The 26,571-nt window shown below is 34.7% G+C and overlaps 1 protein-coding gene across 1 annotated transcript in view; it reads left to right on the top strand.

Annotated features, from left to right (window-relative positions):
• LOC136036689 (bromodomain-containing protein 3-like) overlaps positions 1–26,571 on the top strand; it is a 131,461-nt gene that overhangs the window by 25,553 nt on the left and 79,337 nt on the right. Inside the window, exons 4-6 of the mRNA XM_065718999.1 lie at positions 12,558–12,740; positions 15,909–15,992; positions 23,771–23,872. Of these exons, the coding sequence (XP_065575071.1) occupies positions 12,558–12,740; positions 15,909–15,992; positions 23,771–23,872 (369 nt within the window). The remainder of the gene's footprint in view (positions 1–12,557; positions 12,741–15,908; positions 15,993–23,770; positions 23,873–26,571) is intronic.

Below are 26,571 nucleotides of genomic sequence, written 5' to 3'. Positions count from 1 at the left end.
GTGGTCCTAGAATGTCGCAAGAGGGCTCATTCTAACGGAAATGAAAAGTTCTAGTGCCCTTTTTAAGTGACCAAAAAAAATAGAGGACACCTAGGCCCCCTCCCACGCTCATTTTTTCCCAAAGTCAACGGATCGAAATTTTGAGATTGCCATTTTGTTCAGCATAGTCGAAAACCATAATACCTATGTCTTTGGGATGACTTACTCTCCCACAGTCCCCAGGGGAGGGGATGTAAGTTAGAAACTTGAAACTTACATACAGTAATGGTTATTGGGAAGTGTACAGACGTTTTTCAGGGGGATTATTTTCTTTTTTTTTGGGGGGGGGGTGAGGGAAGGGGGCTTTTTGGGAGGATCTTTCCTTGGAGGAATATGTCATGGGGGAAGAGAATTTCAATGAAGGGGGTGCAGGATTTTTTAGCATTATTATAAAAAAATAAATATGAAGAAGTTTTTTCAACTGAAAGTAAGGAGCAGCATTAAAAATTAAAACGAACAGAGATTTTTACGCATATGAGGGGTTCATCTCCTCCTGAACACCTCGCTTTTTACGCTAAAATATTTTTAGTAATTTCAACTATTTATTTTACGGCCTTTCTGATTCAGGGATCATTCTTAAAGAGTTGGGACAAAATTTAAGCTTTAGTGTAAAGAGTGAGGTAATAAAGAGGGGACAAACCCCCTCATATACATAATAAAAATATAAAAGTTCGTTAAGTAAGTTAATTCTTAATTTTTAAGTTAAAACGTAATTTTTTTACTAATAAAACGTTCGTTAAAAATTAAAAGTTCTAGTTGCCTTTTCAAGTAACCAAAAATTGGAGGGCAACTAGGCCTCCTCCCCCACCCCTTTTTTCTCAAAATCGTCTGATCAAAATTAAGAGAAAGCCATTTATCCAAAAAAAGAATTAATATGCAAATTTCATTTTAATAATGTATGCGTGGAGAGCCAAAATCAAACATGTATCAATTCAAAAACGTTCAGAATTTAAATTTTAAAAAACTAGTTTTTTTTAGCTGAAAGTAAGGAGTGACATTAAAACTTAAAACGAACAGAAATTACTCTGTGTATGGAAGGGGCTGTTCGGTTCTCAACGCCCCGCTCTTTACGCTAAAGTTTTTTATTGTTTAACAAAGTAGAATTGAGAGAAAGAATCTAACTTTAGAGTAAAGAGTGGGGCGTTGAGAAGGGAACTGCCTCTTTCATACACGGAGTAATTTCTGTTCGTTTTAAGTTTTAATGTCGCTCCTTACTTTCAGTTAAAAAAAAAACTAGTTTTTTATTTAATAAATTTATAGAGGGCGACATATGATAACTGTCTTGATAACATATGACACTATTCATATTAGACGAAAAATTTCAAAATTTCACACTTTATTGATACAGCCAAAAATATGAATGAGCATGTGCCCAAAAATGGGTGCCCGGCAACAAATAACATCCAGGTCGAGAGTAAAAAACCAAACCCATAAATTACCCGAATGTTGCCAAACCCACTTAATGGACTAGCCAAGGGTAAACCAGGTTCTGACTGATAAGCAAAGCCCATTAATGAGCCATAACTGCCAAGCAACTAATGAGCTAAAACCAACGAACCCATTTAATGGGCTGGACAAGGGCAAATCAGATCGCGATTAATATTTCTAACCTAATAAGCCAAAAATTACTCGGCTCCCTTTGTGGATTAGCCAAGGGCGATCCAAAACACTATTTATATGCCAAACCCACTTAATAGATTGTCCAAGGGCAAACCAGGTGATGATTAATATTTCTGACCTAATAAGCCAAAAATTACTAAGCTCCCTTAATGGATTGATTAACCAAGGGCAATCCAAAACACGATTAATAGTTCAAACACCTCCAGTAAGGCCGAAACTGCCAAACCCAATTAATAGATTGTCCAAGGGCAAACAAAGTGGTGATTAATAACAAACTCTATTAGCCAAATTTTTTTTTAAATAGCCAAGGACAAGCTTGGTTTTAGTTTATAAGTCAGTCCCATTAATCTCAACCAATTTCATGGGTTAACCAAGGACAGACTTGGTTGTAGTTTATAAATCAATCTGGATTAATAAACTCATTAATCTGTCAAAACCATTTAAAGGGTTAGTCAATGGTAAATCAGGTCGTTAATAATAAGCCAAGCCTATTACTGATGGATGAAAGACATATTTATCAACAAGTGAAATGACATCATTTTTATACAATCCTAAAAAGAGCCTATGCTATATTTGCATCTCACTCACTCGGACTATCTGTCTCAGTTTTTTTAAAACAATCATCCATAGCTTGATGCCCCCCCCCAACTACTTGATTTTAATTCAAGCCAAAACCAAAGATAAACCAAGTCTTAATTGTTGAGTGAATTTCGTTATATGAGAACAACACGGGCAAACAAACTTCATGGGCATTCTACGGGCGAAACAGATCAAGGAGTTAAACTCATACATATTTACTTAAGGGATTATAAACTATGTCGTAATTAATAACCCAAACCCATTAACGAGCCCAAAACTTCCAAAGCCACGTAATGGGTTAGCCAAGGGCAACCAGGTATGAACCCACCAAAGCCTTTAATAAGCCAAAAACTACCAAGCCAATTTAATGGATTAGCCAAGAGCAAACCTGGTAGTAATTAATAAACCAAACTCATTAATTAACCAAAAATTGCCAAACCCACTTAATAGACCAACCAAGGGTAATCCAGATCTGATTAATAATTCAAAAACCAGCATTGAGCAAAAAACCAACAAATCTACTTAATGGGTTAGCTAAGGGTAAATCCATTAAACGGATTAGCGAAGGGCAAGCCATGTCCTGATTAATAAAGTAAGCCCATAAGTGAGCTATTATTTGAAGTAATTTTTTTCATTTTTAGTTTGACGGAGTATTCAATTTAATTTTTATTCGTTATAGAATTTATTTATTCATCTGAATCAGTATCCGTTTTCATTATGTTTGATTTACTGTTGTTTTTTTTCTGGTCGTTTGGGTTTCATTAGTTCTTCAATAGTAATTTCTACTGTCTACTATTTCCACTAAATCCCAGTAATGTCGTAATTTTTTTTTCCGTGTCAATCCATCCAAAGCGTTATGCTACAACATTGTTAAAAATTATCGAAAAATTTTTGTTCATTATCTAAATAGTCCACCATCTGTATTCTTAACGAATGAAAAATACTATGTCAGTTGAAAACAAACAAAATTGATGTTAAAAAATTTGTCCCACAAAGTAAGTTTTTTAAAGAAAAGTAAATAACTACGTTAAAGCCAAGACGATTGGAAATAAAGTCAAATAGTAATTCAATACTAAAAAAAAAAAAAAAAAAAAAACTTAAACCACTATCAATAAATAAATAAACCCAAAATGAACAGAAATTACTGTAGATAGCCAAGTTAACCTTAAAATGAACGAAATTACAGCAAACAGAGTAGGGATAACGCCTCCTATACCTTGTAGAAACCGAATTTCATTTGCGCTTTACTGAAAACAGTTCTTATTTCGAGCTGTGACTTTCTAATTATTATATTGTCGAAAAAAAGAAAGAAGAAAGTCATATTAACCGATATTTCTGAAAGGATCTAATGAAATATAGATTGACAGTTTAGTATATATTGATATTCATTCATGAAAGTCTCAGCAATATTGTATTTATTAATTTATAAAAAGAAAAAAGACGAGAAAAAGATATTCGTAAAGGAGAAAAACAAGGATAGTTCTAGCCAGTGAAAATTAAACAAAAACATTCTCCTCAGATGTTCTCATTGTGGAGGTAGAAAATGAAAAACAAACTGTAAAAAAAAAAAAAAATCTATAAAATAAACCCCTTCCATGTAACGGTCATAGGTGAATCAAAATTCCGATATTGAATGACACTTCGAGGTGCTAAATCAAAGTCCGTTTATTTAATACTTTTTAAAAAGCTAATCGCTTACGAGGTCTGGCATTTACCGTCATCAGACGGTTTATTAGGTTGAATAATTTTTGAAAAATTATTTTTTTGAAAATTAGAAAATTGAAGTTGGAATGTCTCTCCCAGTATTTTAATAAATATTTATAGGTTATTATTATTAGTTGATAGGGGTGGGGTAGGGGGGGTAGGAGATGTGTATTATTGTTGATGATTTGTTTAATAAATGCCATGCGCTCCCGCGCAGGACACAGTTGTGCCCTTCATGGGAGAGTTGTGTATGTTTTTTGGTGATTGAGTGTAAATAAAAAGAATTGAAAATTGAAAAAAAATATTCTGACATAAAAAAAAAATTCAAATTAATAAATTTATTATAAATGGGGCCAAAATTTTTCAAAATTTTGATTGGATGGGTTTGGGGAATTATGGTCATGGAGGGGGACTTTTCCCCCTCTAATCGCTCTTGACTATTGAAAAGAGCACTAGCCCTTTCAATTTCCACTCGAATGAGCCTTTGTGAAGTGTCTACGACAACAAATGGCAATGTCAAAATTTCCATCAGGTGCATTTTGAGAAAATACGAGGTGTGTGTGTGTGGGGGGGGGGGTTCTGATCTCTGATCACTCCGAATCTTAAAAAGGGGACTAGAACTTCTGATTACCAATCCAATGAGCCCCTGAATTTTATATGACCACCCTTTCTATAAAATAAACCTTAGATGCCCCCAGGCATCTTAGGACTCTTGCCCTGAGGACCGTGGGGGGGGGTGTCATCCTTAAAGGCATAATTTCCGGCCCTTTTAACTAAGCTAAACAAAATGGCGATCTCTATTTTTGATTGAATGTGTTTGGGGAAATTATGGGCGTAGGAGATAGGTTGGTTGCCCTACAATCACTTTCGATTATTAAAAATGGCACTAGCCCTTTCAATTCCCCATCGAATGAGCCCTTTTCGAAGTTTCTACGACAACTCCTTCGATACAAAGTGCCGGGGTAAAAAAAAATTCATTGTGCTAACATTGCTCTTTACTTAGTCAACGCTATTGCGCTGCCTATGATAACAGCAACTGCAATATATAAAAAAAAATATCAAAAAGACTTATAAACAAGAATGGGGATTCCATTTGTAATTTTTAACTGCAAGTAAGGAGCGACATTAAAACTTTAAACGAACAGAAATTATTCCGTATATGAAAGGGGCCGTTCCCTATTCAACGCCCCGCTCTTTTTAAGTTTGACTCTTTCTCACAACTCTACTTTTTAAAACAATAAAAAAACTTGCATCTGTGATCTGTCTTCTGGCAAAAAATACAAAATTCCACATTTTTTTTTAGATAGGAGCTTGAAACTTCTACAGTTGGGTTCTCTAATACGTTGAAATCCGATGGTGTGCTTTTCGTTAAGATTCTATGACTTTTAGGATTTGATGCCCCCTATATTCTAAATAGGGCAAATTTTCTCAGGCTCATAACTTTTGATGGGTAAGACTAAACTTGATGAAACTTATATATTTAAAATCAGCATAAAAATGCGATTCTTTTGATGTAACTAATGGTATCAAAATTAGAGTCAAAATTTCGTTTTTTAGAGTTTCGGTTACTATTGAGCCGGGTCGCTCCTTACTACAGTTCGTTTCCACGAACTGTTTGAACGGTATGTATGAAAATGGTATTTTGTTGTTGTGTCGTTTTTTCTGTTATATCAAATAAAAACACACTGCTCAAAATTCACATTGTTTTGAACAAAACGCCAATGGCAAAGTGAAATTCAAGCCCTTTGCAAGGTTAGAGAGGGAGGGGGTAGGAACACTTATTTATAAGCCTTGATAAGCCGAGTGGTATTGTTTTGTTTTTGTTAGTATTATAAAAAGTAAGAAATCTAGACATAAACATTGATTTCAGTAGAGAGCAAATGAAGCATAGGCCGTTTAGAAGGGGGGAGTATCACTACTCTTGTTTATATACCTTAATTGGCTTTGTATTTATTATTTTTATTTTTTTATTTGACTCTGTCACAAATCAACTTTTTAAAACAATTAAAAAAAACTTTAGCGTAAAGAGTGAGGGGTTGCGGAGGGGACAACCTCTTTCATATACGGAGTAATTTCGGTTCGCTTTAAGTTTTAATGTCGCTCCTTACTTGCAGTTAAAAAAAATTGTTTTTTTTTATTTAATTTCTCAACGGTTTAGAATTAATGCATGTTTTGATTTTGGCTCATCGCACATGAATAATTTTTGCTAATGGCTTACTCATAGTTTTGGTCGAATGATTTTGATAAAAAAGAGTGTGGGAGCTGGCCTAGCTACCCTCAAGTTTTTGGTTATATAAAAATGCAACTAGATTTTTATATTTTTTTATTTACGAACGTTTTTGTTTGCAATAAACATACATACCTTAAGAATTAACTTACGTAACGAACTTCTATATTTGTGTATTTTTATAACGTATATGAAGGGGTTTGCCCCCTCGCCAATACCTCGCTCTTTACACTAAAGCTTGAATTGTATCCCAAATCTTTAAGAATGACCCCTGAATCACGAAGACCGTAGAATAAATAGTTGAAATTACTAAAAATACTTTAGCGTAAAGAGAGCAAGGTATCAAACAGTTCAAGGTAACGAATCAAACAGTTCGTGGTAACGAACTGTAGTAAAGTTTGACTCTTTGCCATAATTCTACTTTTTAAAACAATTAAAAGCTTTAGCGTAAAGAGCGAGGGATTGCGGAGGGGACAACCCATTTCATATACGGAGTAATTTCTGTTCGTTTTAAGTTTTTATGTCGCTCCTTACTTTCAGTTTAAAAAAGCTAGTTTTTTTTATTTAATTGTGGAGGAGACGAACCCCCTTGCATACCTAATATTTCTTTTTCGGTTAAGTTTTAATGCTACTCATTACTTCCAGGTGAATATTTTTTATTAATCGCAAATTCTGTCGGTCTGTCGGTCCCGGTTTTGCTACTTTAGACACTTCCAGGTAAGCTAGGACGATGAAATTTGGCAGGCATATCAGGGATCGGACCAGATTAAATTAGAAATCGTTTTCCCGATTTGACCATCTGGGGGGAGTGGGGGGCCCGTTAATTCGGAAAAAATAGAAAAATTGAAGTATTTTTAACTTACGAAGGGTTGATCAGATCTTAATGAAATTTGTTGTTTAGAAGGATATCGTGTCTCAGAACTGTTATTTTAAATCCCGACCGGATCTGGTGACATTGGGGGGGATTTGGGAGGGGGAAACCTAAAATATTGGAAAACACTTAGAGTGGAGGGATTGAGGTGAAACTTGGTGGGAAAAATAAGCACAAGTCCTAGATACATGATTGACATAACCGGAACGGATTCGCTCTCTTTGGGGTAGTTGGGGGGGACGGGTTAATTCTGAAACATTAGAAAAAATGAGGTACTTTTAACTTACGAACGGGTGATCGGATCTCAATAAAATTTGACCTTTAGAAGGATATCGTGTCTCAAAGCTCTTATTTTAAATCCCGACCGGATCTGGTGACATTGGGGGGAGTTCGGGGTAGGGGAACCTAATATCATGGAAAACGCTTAGATTTGAGGGATCGGGATGAAACTTGGTGGGAAGAATAAGCAGAAGTTTTAGATACGTGATTTACATAATTGGAACGGATCCGCTCTATGGGGGGGGGGGGGTTAATTCTGAAAAATTAGAAAAAATGACGTATTTTTAACTCACGAAGGAGTGATCGGATCCTCATGAAACTTCATATTTAGAAGTACCTCGTAACTCAGATCTGTTATCATAAATCTCAACCGGATCCAGCGTCATTGGGGGGGGACCGGAAATATTAGAAAATATTTAAAGCGGAGAGATCAGGATGAAACTGGATGGGAAGAATAAAAATCTTTCTAAGATACGGGACTGACATAACCGGATCGGATCCACTCTCTTTGGTGGAGTTGGGGGATAATTTTGAAAATTGAGGTATTTAACTTACGAAAGGGTGACCAGATCTTAATGAAATTTGATATTTAGAAGGATCTTGTGCTTTAAAGCTCCAATTTTAAATTCCGACCAGATCCTGTGACATTGGGGGGGAATTGGAGGGGGACACCAGAATTCTTGGAAAACGTGAAAATTGGGGTATTTATATCTTACCAATGGGTGATCGGATCTTAATGAAATTTGATATTTAGAAGGAATTCATGTCTCAGAGCTCTTATTTCAAATCCCGACCAGATCTTTTGAAATTGGGGGAGTTGGAGGGGGAAATCTTGGAAAACACTTGGAGTGGAGGAATCGGGAAGCTTGGTGGATAGAATAAGCAAATGTCCTTGATATGTGATTGACGCAACCGTACTGGACTTGCTCTCTTTGGGGGAGTTGGGGGGAGGGGTTCAGTGATTTGGCGAGTTTGGTGCTTCTGGACGTGCTAGGACGATGAAAACTGGTAGGCGTGTCAGGGAGCTGCACAAATTGACTTGATAAAGTCGTTTTCCCAGATTTGACCATCTGGGGGGCTAAAGGGAGAGGAAAGATTAGAAAAAATTAGGTATTTATAACTTACGAGTGGGTGATCGGATCTTACTGAATTTTGATATTTAGAAGGACATCGTGATTCAGAGCTCTTATTTTAAATCCTGAACGGCATTAAGCCTCTGATTTTCCTTTTAAATCAATCTGTTGATTCTTAGAATTTTGTTAGAGCTCCTACCATATGAGCTCTTGGCTCTTAGCTCTTCTTGCCTCGTCACAAGTGCCATATAAGCTCTTAGCTCTTGTTTAATTTATTTTCTCATTGTTTTTTTAAAATAATACTAGAAAATCCTGCTCCCCCTTCATGGAAATTCTCTTCCCCCATGATAGATTTCCCCATGGAAAGATCCTCCAACGTAATCCCCTCGCCTGACTCACTCCCACCCTAAAGCGAAAAGGTACCCCTGAAAACGTCTGTACCTTTATAATAACCATTACTATTTGTAATTAAATAAAAAAAAAAAAATTTAACTGAAAGTAAGGAGCGACATTAAAACTTAAAACGAACAGAAATTACTTCGTATATGAAAGGGGCTGCTTCCTCATCAACGCCCCGATCTTTACGCTAAAGTTTGACTCTTTCTCTCAACTCTACTTCTTAAAACAGTAAAAAACTTTAGCGTAAAGAGCGGGGCGTTGATGAGGAAGCAGCCCCTTTCATATACGAAGTGATTTCTGTTCGTTTTAAGTTTTAATGTCGCTTCTTACTTTCAGTTAAAAAAAACTTGTTTTTTTTTATTTAATTTCTGAACGTTTTTGAATCAATGCATGTTTTGATTTTGGCTCTCCGCAGAGGAATAATTAAAACGAATTTTTATTTTTTTTGGGGCTAAATGGCTTTCTCATAGTTTTGATCGAATGATTTTGAGAAAAAAAGGAGCAGGTGAGGAAGCCTAGTTGCCCTCCGATTTTTTGGTTACTTAAAAATGAACTTTTGTATTCTCATGTTTTTATTACATATATGAGGGGGTCCCAATTCATTATGAATGACCCCTGAATCACAAAAGCCGTAGAATAAATAATTGAAATTATTAAAAATACATTAGCGTAAAGAGTGAGGTATTAGGAGGAGGTGAGCCCCTCATATGCGTAATGATTTCTGTTCGTTTTAAGTTTTAATCCTGCTCCTTACTTCCAGTTGAAAAAACCTTTTGAGATTTATTTTTTCCATTTTTTTAAATTATGCTAGAAAATCCTGCGCTCCGTTCATGGAAATTTTCTTCCCCCACGACAAATTCCTCGATGGAAAGTTCCTCCAACCTATCCCCCTCTTTTCAACTCCTCCCCCAACCTAAAAATCCCCCTGAAAACGTCTGTGCACTTCCCAATAACCATTAATATGTAAGCACTGGTCAAAGTTTGTAACTTGTAGCCCCTCCCACGGGGACTCTGGGGAAGTAAGTCGTCCCCAAAGACATAGTTATAAGGTTTTTCGACTACGCTGGATAAAATGGCTATCTCAGAATTTTGATCCGTTGACTTTGGGAAAATAATTAGCGTGGGAGGGGGCCTAGATGCCCTCTAGTTTTTTTGGTCACTTAAAAATGGTGTTAGGACTTTTCATTTCCGTTAGAATGAGCCCTCTCGCAACATTCTAGGACCAATGGGTCAATACGTTCACCTCTGGGAAAAAAACAAATAAAAAACAAATAAACACGCATCCGTGATCTGCCTTCTGGCAAAAATACAAAATCCCACATTTTTGTAGATAGGAGCTTGAAACTTCTACAGTAGGGTTCTCTGATACGCTGAATCTGATGGTGTGATTTCGAAGATTCTATGACTTTTAGGGGGTTTTTCCTCCTATTTTCCAAAATAAGGTAAATTTTCTCAGGCTCGTAACTTTTAGTGAAAAAGATTAAATTTGATGAAACTTATACATTTAAAATCAGCATGAAAATCTGATTCTTTTGATGTAGCTATTGGTGTCAAAATTCTATTTTTTAGAGTTTTGGTTACTATTGAGCCGAGTCGGTCCTTACTACAGTTCGTCACCACGAACTGTTTGAACAATTGTCAAAGTTTGTAACTTGCAGCCCCTCCCACGGGGACTGTGGGGGAGTAAGTCGTCCCCAAATACATATTTATTAGGTTTTTGACTAAGTTGAACAGAATGGCTATCTCAAAATTTTGATCCGGTGACTTTAGGGAAAAGATGTGCGTGGGAGGGGGCCTAGGTGCCCTCCAATTTTTTTGGTCACTTAAAAAAGGTACTAGAACTTTTATTTTCCGTTAGAAAGAGCCCTCTTGGCATTTTAGGACCACTGGGTCGATACGATCACCCCTCAGGAAAAAAAAAAAAAAAAACACGCATCCGATATCTGTCTTCTGGCAAAAAAATACAAAATTCCACATTTTTATAAGTAGGAGCTTGAATCTCTTACAGTAGAGTTTTCTGATAGGCTGAATCTTATGGTGTGATTTTTTTAAGATTCTGTGACTTTTAGGGGGTGTTTCCCCCTATTTTCTAAAATAAGGCAAATTTTCTCAGGCACGTAACGTTTGATGAGTAAGTCTAATCTTGGTGAAACTTATATATTTAAAATCAGCATTAAAATATGATTCTTTTGATGTAACTATTGGTATCAGAATTTCGTTTTTTAGAGTTTGCTTACTATTAAACCTGGTCGATCCTTACTACAGTTCGTTACCACAAACTGTTTGATAAATAGCATTAGTTCCTGGAAGTATTAGCAACTTCTCATTGTTCATTGCTGTTAATTGGTCTTTTTTCTATAAAAAGTATTAAAGAGCTTAAATCATTTAATTTTCGGATCAAGAGACTTCATAGAAAATCCATTAAATCCGATGTATGTTTTTATTTTTATGGCAATACGTTTTTATTTCAGCTACATTGGTTTTGTCGCAAAACATTTGATGAAAGTACAAATTAAGTAGCTTGTTTTTTTCTTCTATGGCAACACATTTAATGAAAAATCAATGATATAGCCTAAGCTGTTTTATTTTTTAGCCACATAATTTTTGCATCAACACCTTTGATAAGAAAAAAAAAGTTCATTAAATAACTCGATTTGCTTGATTTAGTTGCAGTACTGGTTTTTTTGTAGCAACACATATCTTACAGCAAAATTATTTTTGAAAAATTATTTTTGAAAAATTATTTTTGAAAAATTATTTTTGGTTGCTTTATTTTTGCAGTATAGGTTTTGTGCAGCAACGTTAGTTTTGAAGTAACACATTTAATAAGAAGAAAATCCATAGAATAGCTTGAGTCGGTTTATTTTTATAGCAACACACCGGGTATAACAGCATCATTTTCCTTGCACCGTATTTAATTAAAATTCCATTGAATAACTTGGGCTGTTCTTTTTTATGTGGTAACGCGTTTGTGCAGCAGCATGTGCAACGTTTGTGCAGCAGCTGTTTTATTTTTTAGCCACATAATTTTTGCATAAATACCTTTGATAAGAAAATTTTTTTGAAGTAGCCCATTTAATAAAGATTCCATTAGATCGATTAGGTTGCTTTATTTTTGCAGTATAGGTTTTGTGCAGCAACGTTACTTTTAAAGTAACACATTTAATAAGAAAATCCATAGAATAGCTTGAGTCGGTTTATTTTTATAGCAACACACCGGGTATAACAGCATCATTTTCCCTTCCCGTATTTAATTAAAATTCTATTGAATAGCTGGTTCTTTTATGTGGTAACGCGTTTGTGCAGCAGCATTATTTTTAGAGGCGCAAATTTTTAGAGCGCCACGTATTGTGCAGTAAGTTTTTTTTTGCAGCAACAAATTGAAAAAGAAAACTATTAAGTTGCTCGAGTTGTTTTATTTTTTTTTGCTGTAACACATATACTAAGAAGTCTATTTAGTATTTTCATGTACTTTAATTTTGCAACAGCACACTTTGGAGCACCATAATTTGGAGCACTAATAACATGCACAACAACAACTAATAACAAAATTATGCACAACAACAAGTGTTGTTGTGCATAATTTTGCACAACAACACTTGTTTTTGAAGAAACATGTTTTTTGTAGCAACATTATTTCTGCAGTAAAAAATTAAACAAGAATTCCACTAAATGAAGTTAGTCGTTTTTGCAGCAAAATTATTTATGCAGCAACAAATTAAATTAAAAAGACCATCAAATAGCTTGAGTTGTGATATTTTTGCAGCAACACATGAAAGGCGTAAAAAGGAAAGCTGACACTACTACTGGGAACTCTTTAGAAAGCACTGCTGCTGTATCCAAAGTGCCAAAATGGACTAACTCCCAGAATTCTGTTTCATCTATTGGATCTCGAAGCGAATCTTCCGGAAGACAGGTTAAGAAGGTTGTCAAGGACATGTCAAACCAGGTAACATAATTCTTGTTAGTTGTAGGCCATAAAAAAATCCCCCCAAAAAAATCCGTAGAAAAATCTTTTCGTCACAAGTTTCAATCTGCCCGCACCTGTTTTCGGATTTTCTCTTTATTTAAGACTTCTTTTTGTCACTATTCAGGTTTCAAATTGAACATGAATTTTAAAGTAAACAAACGTATAAAGTAAATCTAAAAAAAATTTAAATTGTAGTTAAAGTTTAAAATTTCTTAAATTATTAACAATTTTCTTTAATTTTTACTGAGTTTCCCTTTTAGGTTATTCTTCGTTTAGTCTTAATAATATTGTATTTGTGTGATTTTTTTTAATTTCCTTGTTAATTGCGCAAAATGTGTGAGCAAAACAACTTGTGATACGATACGAATTTATTGTGTCAAATAACATGAATACATGAGAAACAAAATGTAATTTAATTATTCACACTTCCTTAAAAGTAAACTGAGCTCATGGACGGATTTGAGGGGTGGGGGCTGGTATAGATAATCCAAACTAGGCTCAGACTATATAAATCAAAGATTCAACTTCTAATTAGCAGAAGTAGATGACAGTCGATATTTTAAATAAATTTAAATATTTAATCAACTAATGTTTAATTAACGATATTTAATTAACGATATTTAACAAATGTGCAAAGAGCGAGGTATTGACAAAAGGGCGAACCCCCTCATATACTTAAAAAAATTTACGAATATAGAAGTTCGTTACGTAAGTTAATTTGTAAGTTACGTATATTAATTAGTAATAAAAACGTTCATAAATAAAATTAAAAGTTCTAGTGACCTTATTAGGCAACCGAAAAAATCGGAGAGCAACTAGGCACTCTCCCACGCCCTTTTCCCACGCACTTTTTTTTTTAAATCGAACGATCAAAACTTTGAGAAAGCCATTTAGCCAAAAAAAGTAAAATTAATATGCAAATTTTATTTTAATTATTCATGTAAGATGAGCCAAAATCAAAACTTGCATTAATTCGGAAACGTTCAGAGATTAAAATAAAGAAAAACAAGTTTTTTAACTGAAAGTAAGGAGCAACATTAAAAGATAAAGCGAACAGAAATTATTACGTATATGAGGGGATTCGTCCCCTCCTCAATACCTTGCTCTTTACCGTAAAGTATTTTTAGTAATTTTATAAGAGCTATTATTCTAATTAGACGGCCTTTGTGATTCAGGAGTCATTCTTAAAGAATGGAACAAAATTCCAACTTTAGTATAAAGAGCGAGGTATTGAAGAGGGGGCCAACCCCCTTATATACGTAATAAAAATATACGAATATAGAAGTTCATCACGCAAGTTATTTTGTAAGTCTCGTATATCAATTGCTATTAAAAACATTCGTAAATCAAACTGAAAGTTCTAGTGGTATTTTTAAGTAACCAAAAAATTGGAGGGCAACTAGGCCCCCTTCCCCGCCCTTTTTTCTTAAAATTGTCCGATCAAAACTTTGGGAAAGTCATTTAGCCAAAAAAGTAAAATTAATATGCCAATTTTTTTTTTATTTTTCATGCACGGAGAGCCAGAATCAAAACCTGCGTTAATTCAAAAACTTTCAGAAATTAAATAAAAAAACAAGTAACTGAAAGGAAGGAGCAACATTAAAAGATAGAACGAATAGAAATTACTATGTATATGAAAGGGCTCTTCCCGTCCTCAATACCTCGCTCTTTACGCTAAAGTATTTTTAGTAATTTCAAGCATTTATTCTACGGCCTTTGTGATTCAGGGATCATTCTTAAAGAATTGGAACAAAATTCGAACTTTAGTGTAAAGAGTGAGGTATTGATGAGGGGGCGAACCCCCCTATATACGTAATAAAAATATGCGAATATAGTTTTTTTTTTTAGGTAAGTTAATTTGTAAGTTACATGTATTTATTACTAGTAATAACGTTCGTAAATAAAATTAGAAGTTCTAGCGGCCTTTTTAAGTAAAAAAAAAAAAAAAAATTGGAGGGCAACTAGGCCCCATTCCCCGGCTCTTTTTCTCAGAATCGTCTAATCAAAACTTTGAGAAAGCCATTTAGCGAAAAAAAAAGAGTAAAGTTAGTTTGCAAATTTTGTTTTAATTTGTGTTTATGGTGAGCCAAAATCAAAACCTGCATTAATTCAAAAACGTTCAGATATTAAATATAAAAAAAAACAAGTGAAAGTAAGTTTTTAACTGAAAGTAAGGAGCGACATTAAGACTTAAAACAAACAGGAATTATTCCGTATATGAAAGGGGCTGTCCCTTCCTCAACGCCCCGCTCTATACGCTAAAGTTTGACTCTTTCTCATAAATCTACTTTTTAAAACAATAAAAAACTCGAGCCCTATATGATGGGAATCAGTAACATCTGGTGTTGTTTCATTTCATTACTAGCATCATTTATTGAACAAAAAACTTCTATTGTTCGTTACCATGAAACGTTTAGTATATTGTTATCAAAATGTCTTTATCCTTCTCGTAAAAAATACGATATTTAGTATTTTTGTAGATAAGGACTCGAAAACCTCCGCAATTGGCTTCTCTGATATGCTTAATTTGTAATATACTTTTCATTAAGATCACTTGCATTTTTAAGGGTGTTTTATCCCTTTATAAAAACCAAACAAATTTATGAGGCTCGTAACTTTTGGTGGACAACTTTAAACTTAATCAATTTTATTCATTTATAGTCTATATAAAAACATTTCTTTTGACTTATATAGTGTAACTAAAATATTTTTTGTTTTGGCTCCCAGTAATACGACTCGCTCCTTATGTACAGTTCTTTACCACGAAGTTTTCTTAAGGTTCTTAAAATATTCTTTTAAGTTCTTTAAGGTTTTTTTTAGTTTTTTCTTTCTTTCAGAATTCTGGGAAGCACGGGAGCTATATTCTTTTAAGTAAATTTTATATATTCTTATAAATATATTATATATTATATAATATTATATTATATATTATTATTCCTATAATATTATTATTATATTATATATTGTTATTAATATTAATTCTTATGATATTATTCTTATAAATATATATATATATATATATATATATATATATATATATATATATATATATATATATATATATATATATATATATTCTTATAAATTTTATATATTCTTTTAAGTTCTTTAAGGTTTTTTTTTTTAGTTTTTTTTTTCTTTTTTCAGAATTCTGGGAAGCACGGGAGCTTGTTAGGTTCGTTGAAGTATTGCTCCGAAATATTAAAAGAGCTGTTCTCCAAAAAACATGCAGTAAGTTTTGTATTGTTTCTTTTATTGTTTTGATCAGTTCTGCTGTTATAATTATTATCATGATAATAATTATAATTTGCTATTTGCATGCTCATTTTCTTTTATTAATATTAATATTAATTTAGATTCTGTTATCATTATTTCAAAAGCCCAAGAAATGCATCATCGTTGTATGATTACTAGAAAGCGGTCAAATTTCGATATAGCTTAGAAAGTGTTTTCTTTTTAATAATATTGACAGTGTTTCGGAGCCTGTTTGTCAAACTCAGGCCCTTTCTGGTAAGAAGGATACAGGTCACTACTACTCATGCACAAAAGCAATTTTCCTTTTTTTTCAAGATGCAGAGGGGGAGGGGGGGGGGGCTCACCTTTAAATGAAGTTTCTTTTCACTAGGTGATTTTGTTTTAAATCGGGTTTTTAAACGCTTAGATACGTTCTGAGACTTAAGTCCACTTAAGAAGGTTAGTTTCTGTTGTTGTTTTTTTCCTCTTTCTTACATTTTTTTTTAGCACTAAGAACGACTTGGCGGAGGTCCTTCTCGAAATATTTGCTTGATTTTCATCTGCATATTTTGCTACTGGCTGACGAAATCCTCGTTTTTTTTCACCTATTTGATTTTTCTCTCTTCATTTATTATTTTCTTTCTTGTTTTCATAAGTTAAACGCTTAGATACTATGGGCTGTTGGTGCAACCTTTACCATTGTTTCAAAAGCCTAAAAAAATGAGCATCAAAGTAAATCTACTAGAATATGGCCAGACTTCGACAGAGATTAGAAAGTGTTTCCTTTAATAAAGATTCCGATCATTTTGGGCCCTGTTTGTTACCATTATTTCAAGGGCCCCAGAAAAAGAAGGTATTTCCTTATTATGACCTGACAAGAAAAAGCAAAAGTGGCCAAAGTAACACGTGCTGTTTGCAGAAAGTAGATAGATGAAGTATCAAAAATTACAATCTTTATAATGTAACTTAAGTTTATTCCAGTGTGCAAACTCATTTTCTATAGAGTGCAGGCATTTTTAGTGGCGAATGATGCACCACACATCGGTGTAGCCTGTGAGACTCTGAGGCTGTGTAAATACTCTTTCCAATAGTTCTCAGAATTTTTGCTAGATAATATTTTGAACTTGTTTAGGCCAAACTTGTCTTATTGTAGGCCAAAATGCCAGAATATGGCCCTTTCTTGTGACTCAATCTAAAATAAAATGTCAGCAAATATAGAAGGAAGTTAAGCAGCATCAATCGTCATATAGTCTTATGCTTGTAATCTTTAAAATATATTCAATGTTATAAAAAGAATTTTGCTGCGTTTTCATCACAGATGGGGCTATGGGGTCTTTACAGGGTCTATTTGCTGACAACTTTCACCGCTACTGCTATGATAACTCATTACTAAATTATTTGTAACTGTTTCATACACCACATACACAAATCTTACTTTTTGATCACAGATGGGGTGTAGTCTATGGGACTATTTAAAGGGGCGTTTTGCTGGCCGTCATCGGTGAATCTGGCCTGGCAATTCATTGCTAAATTATTTGTAGCTGCACAGAAATATTTTGAATAATTAGACACTGTAAGGTCTCAAGTCACAGTCAGAAGGATTACGTTCAAGTGCCATTGAAAGGGACATTGAAAAGGAGTTAGATTGTGGGAACTAGTTAAGTGAGAACTAACATAACCATATACATTTTTAAAAACTAGGCATAATCGGGAATCCAATTTTTAGTGACAGGTCCTCTATATGCAGTTATTAACAGTAGTACATAAAAAAAGAAGGAAACGTCGGTTAAAAATAAGCAAAAGACATATTGTACCGTATAAGTTAAAGAAGATGTAGCTTGCTTTTGATAGCGTAGTGGTATTAGAAATTGAGAAATTGTTGATGTTTGAATTTTTGCTGAAGAAATATTGTATCAAATTTGATTTGTTAGTGTTGCATATTTTTTCACAGTTCAAATTTACAACGCTGACGATAATGAGGTATTAATTTTGGAACAATTAAATGGAAAATCTTAAAAAATCCCGATTCTCAGGAATGAATACACCTAAGATGGGTCTAGGGAGGCAAAAAATGTTCTATTTTAATGTTCTTGGTATTTGGACTCTTAGCAGTCAAGCAACAGCGTACTCAATAATACTAATATCCATTGGATTTAAATCCTTGCTTTTGTATTGGGAGGGGATTAAATGATCAATTATTGTAGATGACAGTGCTGCAGGTTGTAGGTGACGTTTGAAAAGATCTGTGACAATCCCAGTTAGAGCTGGAACAGCTCTAACTGGAACAGATTTTAACTAACTAGAACAGATTAAGCGGAACTCTGTTTTGAACAGATTATTACAGCTGTCAGCAGGATTTAAGGTCAACAGCACTAGTCAATGCCTTGATGCGCTATATGCACTAATAGCTGGATCTACAAATAGTGCCGTGCCATCTATAGATGGCAAAACAACATTTCAAGGTATAATTCTTTCTTAAGCTAAATATTCGCTTTTTTTTGAATTGGCAAACGTATCTTTGACTGGAACAGAAACATTTTTGACCTCTGATGTACAATAATACACATCTTAGGTCTGTTCATGCCGGGAAACTGCAATTTTCTAAGATTTTTCTTTTGGTTCTTTAAAAATTATTAGCCTACCATTTTTGTCAGTATTGCCACTTTAACCGTGAAAACAAATCATTAAGACTAACTATTCAAATTTAACAACGCTTTTCATCACTAAAAATTCAGGCAATAACAATGTGTTGATTCTTAAACTTGCCTGCACCTTTAAATTAAAGCTATGTTATCGTTATTATTAAAGAGGGGGGCCACTATCACTGGATTGATGGTCAAACCTCTAAGACACATTGCTTTCACACCTCAAACACTATGCTCCATTCGTGGTTGGGGGTTCAATGACTGATTTAGCCTCCCGGCCCTTATGATATACTTTGTCAACTCTCGGATTTCTCCCTCCTTCACTATAATAATAACAATTCATTGTTACCCTCTGCATACAGCATAAATGCACCAAAGATGAGTATAAAAAATGCAAAGAAAAACAATAAGGGCACAGAAAAACAAAGAAAAAAATGAACACGCACAACACGTAAAACACTTTTTTATTCAAATAATTTATCCTCCAATCAGCTACCAAAGGGTTCTCCTTATGAAATTGACGTATTTCTAATGAAGTCTTGTGGGAAGTGTGGGTACTTGAGCTGCCTACGGCTCTTCAAACTTACTCCCGCTCCCTTCTGCACATACCATAAATATAACTGAATCAACCCTTTATTCATTGTCTTATTCATGCTCTAGAATATTGTTTACCAATATACCGGTACCAGTACGGCTCTTCTAACTTACTCCCGCTCCCTTCAGCACATTCCATAAATATAACTGAATCAACCCTTTATTCATTGTCTTCTTCATGCTCTAGTATATGGTTTGAACATCCTAAGTTTTCACTGCTGGCGGCGCTAGGCACTTGATAGAAGGCAAGTCAGTGGAAAATCAATAATTCGGTTGCAGCAATCAGCAAATCTACGTGACAGTCCGTCCATGTTTTGACAAATCTCAACACCACACCGTCGCGAAATATAACTATTACGAATCCAAATGGGGATACTAAGAAAATACTTGCAGAACCTAAAGAACAGCGATGAGATTTGCTTTTTATCAGATCCAGAGAAAAATTTCCAAACAGGTGTCAAAAATAGCACATGTGGTGCAAAAAACGTATTATATACCCGACCAAGGGTTCTCTCATCAAACTGGTCCTTTACCCTGGCGAGAAGACCATAAGACTATGTCCTCCAGCTTAATAATAATGTTGAGAAATATTCCATGCTGGTTTCTAATCATAGCTGGGCATTCTTCAATCAGATCCTTCTTGTTTTCACATTAGCAAGCTCGCACTTTTGGCATAATTTGGATTCAGTAATTCTTATTCGGGAATATATTTCCCAAAATTTCCAATTCCTGTTATGGCTTCTGTAACCATTCTCATCTCAGACCTGTTTAGGTGGGGTTAAACTTTAGGAGTAATTCCTTAGTTTTTTTTTGCATCCACCTTCCTAAATCACTTTTTTACGGTCTCTCGTTGCCACAACTCCTCGCCGCCGCCTTCCAGCAGCTCTAAGGAATGTGGATGAAAGGTTCTGGACCATAGTATCCCAACAGTGTCACAGGCTTGGCTGCTTCATTTGCCACTTCATTTTTCGCTATTCTTTAGTTACCAGGAACTCGTATTACGGTAATTTGGTTCTCTTTGGATGCCAATCTAATTAAAAATGTACCTTTTTAACCTGTTTGTAGCTTATTTCTCCCACTTTTTTTAGTTTAGTCCCAGTTCCACCAGTACTTTCATGACTGCATATGATGGTCTTTTTAATTTAAAAAAAAATCTCATTTTTCCTGATGTCTTAAGGCATTTGTGGTTGCGCAAATTTTCACTTAACCAATTCAAACAATAAGACTTCATTTGCACTGTCCTAGGTACTTTAAGAGTGAGTGAAAATGTCACATTGATTGATTTTTCAAAAGATAAAAAATATCAAGATAAGTGTAACCATGGATGAACGTGGGGGGAGGGATGTAGTTCTCTAGCCTCTCCTTAAGTTTCAAAGTTTTTGTTATTCTCACCGTTATTTCTTATATCTTATCTATATAACATATCTTATCCTGTAGTGTTAAAGCTGGTCCTACGCTCTTCCCCTTTCCTTACTATTGTTACGAATTTTGATATTTGTTGATCATTCAGTGAACAACTTCAACAATTGTTGAATATTTGTTTCATTAGAAGTGTCCTCCACATTTCCTTTGCATCTTATCAGCTGAAAAATCTTGTCATAGTCAGTGGTTTGGAAATTATTCTTCTTGACTCCTTAGGATTCTAAGCTGATCTCTAAGCTAGCACTTTTAATCCTTCCCCTCATCAGCATATTCATAGGATTTAACGGCAAATTTTGTGGAAGATTCTCGTTAAAGATAATGTGCCTCTGGGATTCGTCAACATCCGGGAAGCTTATTACCAAGTATGTGCATCCCTAGTGTGAATCTATGGCGAAGATTCTTTACTGTTCTATGCAGGTATGGAAAAAGTTCCAAAGCTGTCAGTAATAGAATTTGACAGAATTTCAGAAGCTACCGACACTTTAGCAGCAAAACTTGTGCTTTAACAACTTTTCTTTGAGCAAAAAGTATTTTTATATGTAAAAAGGATATTTTCAGACAAAATCTTCCAACATATTTCACTGTGCTATGAAAACTACCAAGTAACATTGCTACTATGTTGCCTTTTGCTACTTTTTGCACGGCAGGTGCTGTGTAAAATGTGATGTCAAAAAAGGCTGTTTACTCTCTCGGGTCTTTTTCAACTATTATTTCTATTAGTCCCTCGAAATGCTCTACGGAGATTTGACCAAATAGTAGTTGGTAGAAACGTCATTTTAACGGATCTCGATTACGTAGACGATGTAAATCTTGGTGCCTCGAGCCCACACTCAGCCCAGTAAATGCCTGACGAAGTGGTTCGTTTCTCAGCCTACTTTGCCCTAAGGGTAAATACAAAGAAAACGAAAGTAGTTGATCTGAATGCTACAACGGACGATCAACTTGCCCTCTATAGTATCCCGCTTGAAAAGGTTGATTTATCTGTCAGGGTTCCGAATCGGATTCGGAAAGAGCATCCGGTCAAGACGTCAACAGAAGAATATCTAGAGCTCAATCACTCTTTGTTCTGCTCCGCAGGCATCTCTGGATTCGTCGAAGGCTAGCTAAAGAACAAAGACGAGCATTTGTAAGTTGACAATTAGGGCAGTTCTTTTCTCTGATGTCGGATATACGCCAAAGTTTGAACATGGACTCTGTTGATTCCCAAAGACAATCTACGCCTTCAGCGCTGTACTTTATTCAGCTGTGTCGCGCATAGTGTTTTAGCTTTATTTTTTCATTTTAGATCCACGCTTTTTGTTGTTTTTTTAGTCCCTTACGACACGGAAGTGCATAATTGCATATTTTGATAATAACTGAACTTTTCGTTTTTAAGGATATTAAAAAAACAACAAGTTTTTTTTTTAATGAAATTAAGGAGCAACATTAAAACTTAAAACGAGCAGAAATTGCTCCGTATATGAAAGGGCTTTTCCTCCTCAACGCCTCGCTCTTTACGCTAAAGTTTGACACTTTCTCTTAACTCTATTTTTAAAACATTAAGAAACTTTAGCGTAAAGAGCGGAGCGTTGAGGAGGAAAAGCCCTTTCATATACGGAGTAATATCTGTTCGTTTTAAGTTTTAATGTAACTCCTTACTTTCATTTAAAAAACTTGTTTTTTTTATTTAATTTCTGGACGTTTTTGAATTAACGCATGTTTTGATCTTGGCTCTCTGCCCATAAATAATTAAAACGAAATTTTCATATTAATTAATTGCAAATAATCGGAAGATTTTGAGAAAAAGAAGGGAGGGAGGAGGCCTAGTTGCCCTCCAAGTTTTTGATTACTTAAAAAAAAAACAACTAGAATGTATAATTTTTTACAAACGTTTTCATTGGTAAAAAATATACGTAACTTACGAAACGGACTTCTATATTCGTATGGTTTTATTGTGTATATGAGGGGGTTCAACCTTCGTCGATACCTCGCTCTTTACACTAAAGCTTAGATTTTTTCCCAATTCCTTAAGAATGAACTCTGAATCACAAAGGCCGTAGAATAAATAGTTGAAATTACTAAAAATACTTTAGCGTAAAGAGTGAGGTATAACGAGGAGGTAAACCCCTCATATGCGTAATAATTTTTGTTCGTTTTGTTTTAATGCTGCTCCTTACTTTCAGTAGAAAAAACTTTTCATATTTTTTTTTATTGTTTTTTCAAATATTGCTAGAAAATCCTGCGCCCCCTTCATTGAAATTCTCTCCCCCCATGAGAAGTTTCTTCATGGAAATATCTTCCCAAGTAACCCCCCCCCCTAAACAAAAAAAATCCCTGTGAAAACGTCTGTACACTTCCCAATAACCATTACTATATGTAAACACTAGTCGAAGTTTCTAACTTGCAGCCCCTCCCACGGGGACTGTGGGGGAGTAAGTCATCCCCAAAGACATAGTTAATAGGTTTTTTGACTATGGTGAATAAAATGGCTATCTCAGAATTTTTGATCCGGTGACTTTGGGCAGAAAATGAGCGTGGGAGGGGGCCTAGGTGCCCTCCAATTTTTTTGTTCACTTAAAAAGGGCACTAGAACTTTTAATTTCCGTTAGAATGATCCCTCTCGCAAAATTCTAGGACCACTCAGTCGATACGATCACCCCTGGAAAAAAAAACAACAACAAACAAACAAATAAACACGCATCCGTGATCTGTCTTCTGGCAAAAAAATGCGAAATTCCACATTTTTGTAGATAGGAGCTTGAAACTTCTACAATAAGGTTCTCTGATACGCTGAGGCTCGTAACTTTTGATGGGTATAGCTGATCTTGATGAAACTTATATATTTAAAATCAGCATTAAAATGCGATTCTTTTGATGTAACTATTGGTATCAAAATTCCATTTTTTAGAGTATCGGTTACTATTGAGCCGGGTCGCTCCATACCACAGTTCGTTACCACGAACTGTCTGATATATGTTTAATCAATCTGATTGGCTTAATCAATTAAAACATAGAGATTTTATTTTCTTTTTCTTTGGTGTTTTAACTACTTGTGAAAGTTCTTAAACATGTTAGACGTATTAGTGCTTTGTAGCATGTTATAATCATAACTTGACTATCATTATTTCTATTCAGCAATATGCCTGGCCATTCTACAAACCTGTGGATGCGGACCTACTTGGTTTAAGTGACTATCATCAAATTATCAAAAAACCTATGGATTTGGGAACTGTCAAGGTAAGAATATAATCCAATATGTCAAGGTAAGAAAAGAGAGAGCTGATCTACTGTCGTTGCTTTCTGTGCTAGTGTGATAACTTTTTTCAATACTACTTCTTAAACTTGAACCTTGGTTCAAATGCTTTTGGTAGAAGGGGGAAGGAGAGCCGGATACACAATAGTTAATTGTGTATTTAATGGTGGAATAATAAACGTCTTACCGTGCGGAATTTTCATATACAAAATACGGGTGAAAAAAAAGCATTACGAGGTGTAATAAAATCGGACAAGTTTTGTGTGTTTCAGGACATCATGACAATGCAGTGCTTTCTGATGGTGTAATTAAGTATTAAATGGTGCAATTATTTTTGGAACAACCAATGCATCACCAGCTGCAGTTTCTGGTTGTAATACAGGGTCATTTACTGGGTGCAATTAAAGCTGCTATAACCCGTATCTGAATAATGAATTATATGTACGACTGAATAATGAACATTATATATATTCATTATAAAAATTATATACATATACGCATATATATATATATATATATATATATATATATATATATATATATATATATATATATATATATATATATATATATATATATATATATTCGTTGTAGCTAGTTAAAATACCAAAAGTAGGCAGAAGAGAGACCTGAGAATTATTTACACCCGGACAAAGTGCTTTACATTCTCCTCCTCAAGGAATTCCGCCTCTCCACCTTTGCAGCCCGACCTATTACTTATTGCACTAATTTCGAGAATAATCTGTGTCTTAGCCCACGTTTTTAATATCTACTCCCAGCCCCTTATTGCCCACAAAAGTCCCGTTTACCTCTATCAAAAGCCAAAAAATTCCGGTTCTAAATCCTATCAATGCAAGAACTGAGTTTTATAGAAAGAGCTTTGTGCTAGCGTTTGTAGAAATCCTAAATAAATGAAGATTTTTCTCTTGTAATGTTTTATTTTGTTGTTTTTGTTTTTAAATGATAGGTCAATCGGGACCATCGTCATATGTTTTTGCAATGTACCCGACGAAACACGACAATGTTTTTATAATGTTATATGCTTATCATTTACCTGACAAAAAACATGATATACCGACAAGGTTATATGTTTTCAAAATGTACCTGACAAAAAACGACAATGTTTTTAAAATGTTATATGCTTATCATGTACCGACAAGGTTATATGTTTTTACAATGTACCTGACGAAAAACATGATATACCGAAAGGTTATATATTTTTATAGTGTGCCTGACAGAAAACGATAATGTTTTTATAATGTTATATACTTATCGTGTACCTTACAAAAAACATGATATACCGACAAGGTTACATGTTTTCATAATGTACCTGACAAAAAACGACAATATTTTTGTAACGTTATATGTTTATTATGTACCTGACAAAGTACATGATGTACCGACAAGATTATATGCTTTTACAATATACCTGACAAAAAACGACAGTGTTTTTATAATATTATATGCTTATGAGGTACCTGACAAAAACATGATGTACCAACAAGGTTATGTGTTTTCACCGTGTACCTGACAAAAACCGACAATGTTTTTGTAATGTTATATGTTTATGATGTACCTGACAAATAACATGATGTACCAACAAGGTTATATGTTTTTACAATGTACCTGACAAAAAACGACAATGTTTTTATAATGTTACATGTTTATGTCTACTGTCGTTGCTTTCTGTGCTAGTGTGATAACTTTTTTCAATACTACTTCTTAAACTTGAACCTTGGTTCAAATGCTTTTGGTAGAAGGGGGAAGGAGAGCCGGATACACAATAGTTAATTGTGACCTGACAAAGTAAAGGAGATAGGCTTGAGACTGTCTGTGCAGGATCTCGACTTTTGTTGATAGAAGAGCCAAGATCTTGGCTCTTCAAGAGCACAAGCCAAGATCTTGGCTTGTGAGCCATTTTATGACCAAACACCGTTTTGGTTATAACTAGATTATTATGCTAACAAAATTTCAGAAGTGTGTAGTCATTACTGTTTTCTTTTCCTACACCAAATTTACCTAGGCTAGGATACTGTCTATCCCTATTTCTACCGACCTGGGCGTTAAAATCTCTTAGTAAAAACATCATTCTACCTGGAATCCTGTCTATTTGCTCATGTAACTGTAAGTAAAATTCATCTGAATCACTAGTATCTCCGTCAGTCGGTTCTACAGGGCAGTATACTTCTATAACTGATACCCTAAACTTTTTAGTCATAAAATGATCAATTAGTGTTCTATTATTTATACCTTCCGAGCCTGAAAAAGACTTGGCAGCGTCCTTATTCATGATGAGCCCTACTCCCTGTCTATTTTACCCCAGCCTTCCTGCCTGAGCAAACAAATTCTATATCACCTAATTTCATGCTTCCTACCCGTGGGATATGGGTTACTGAAACTGCTAATAAGTCCAGTTCGAATTGTATGAATTGGTCACTCAAAATGTCGATACGATAGCAATTTTTTCACGTCGTAACATTCCAAGTTCAAATTTTCATGTTCTTTGAATTATTGAAATTATTCTGGTCTCAGGAGAAGCAATGATACCTGATACCAGTGTAGGACGGGAATCAACATATTTTCTCAGGTCTACGCCGAAGTGCTTAAGCCGGCTTGGAACCGGAGAGTAAGAAGTCCCTGGGACCTCCTGTATGTATTGAGGCTTTGTGCAATCCTGGGCGCA

Source organism: Artemia franciscana, chromosome 15 (genome assembly GCF_032884065.1).
Source record: "Artemia franciscana chromosome 15, ASM3288406v1, whole genome shotgun sequence".
Lineage (NCBI taxonomy): Eukaryota > Metazoa > Arthropoda > Branchiopoda > Anostraca > Artemiidae > Artemia > Artemia franciscana.
Note: the sequence above shows the minus strand (reverse complement) of the source record. Positions and strands in the feature narration are given on the sequence as shown.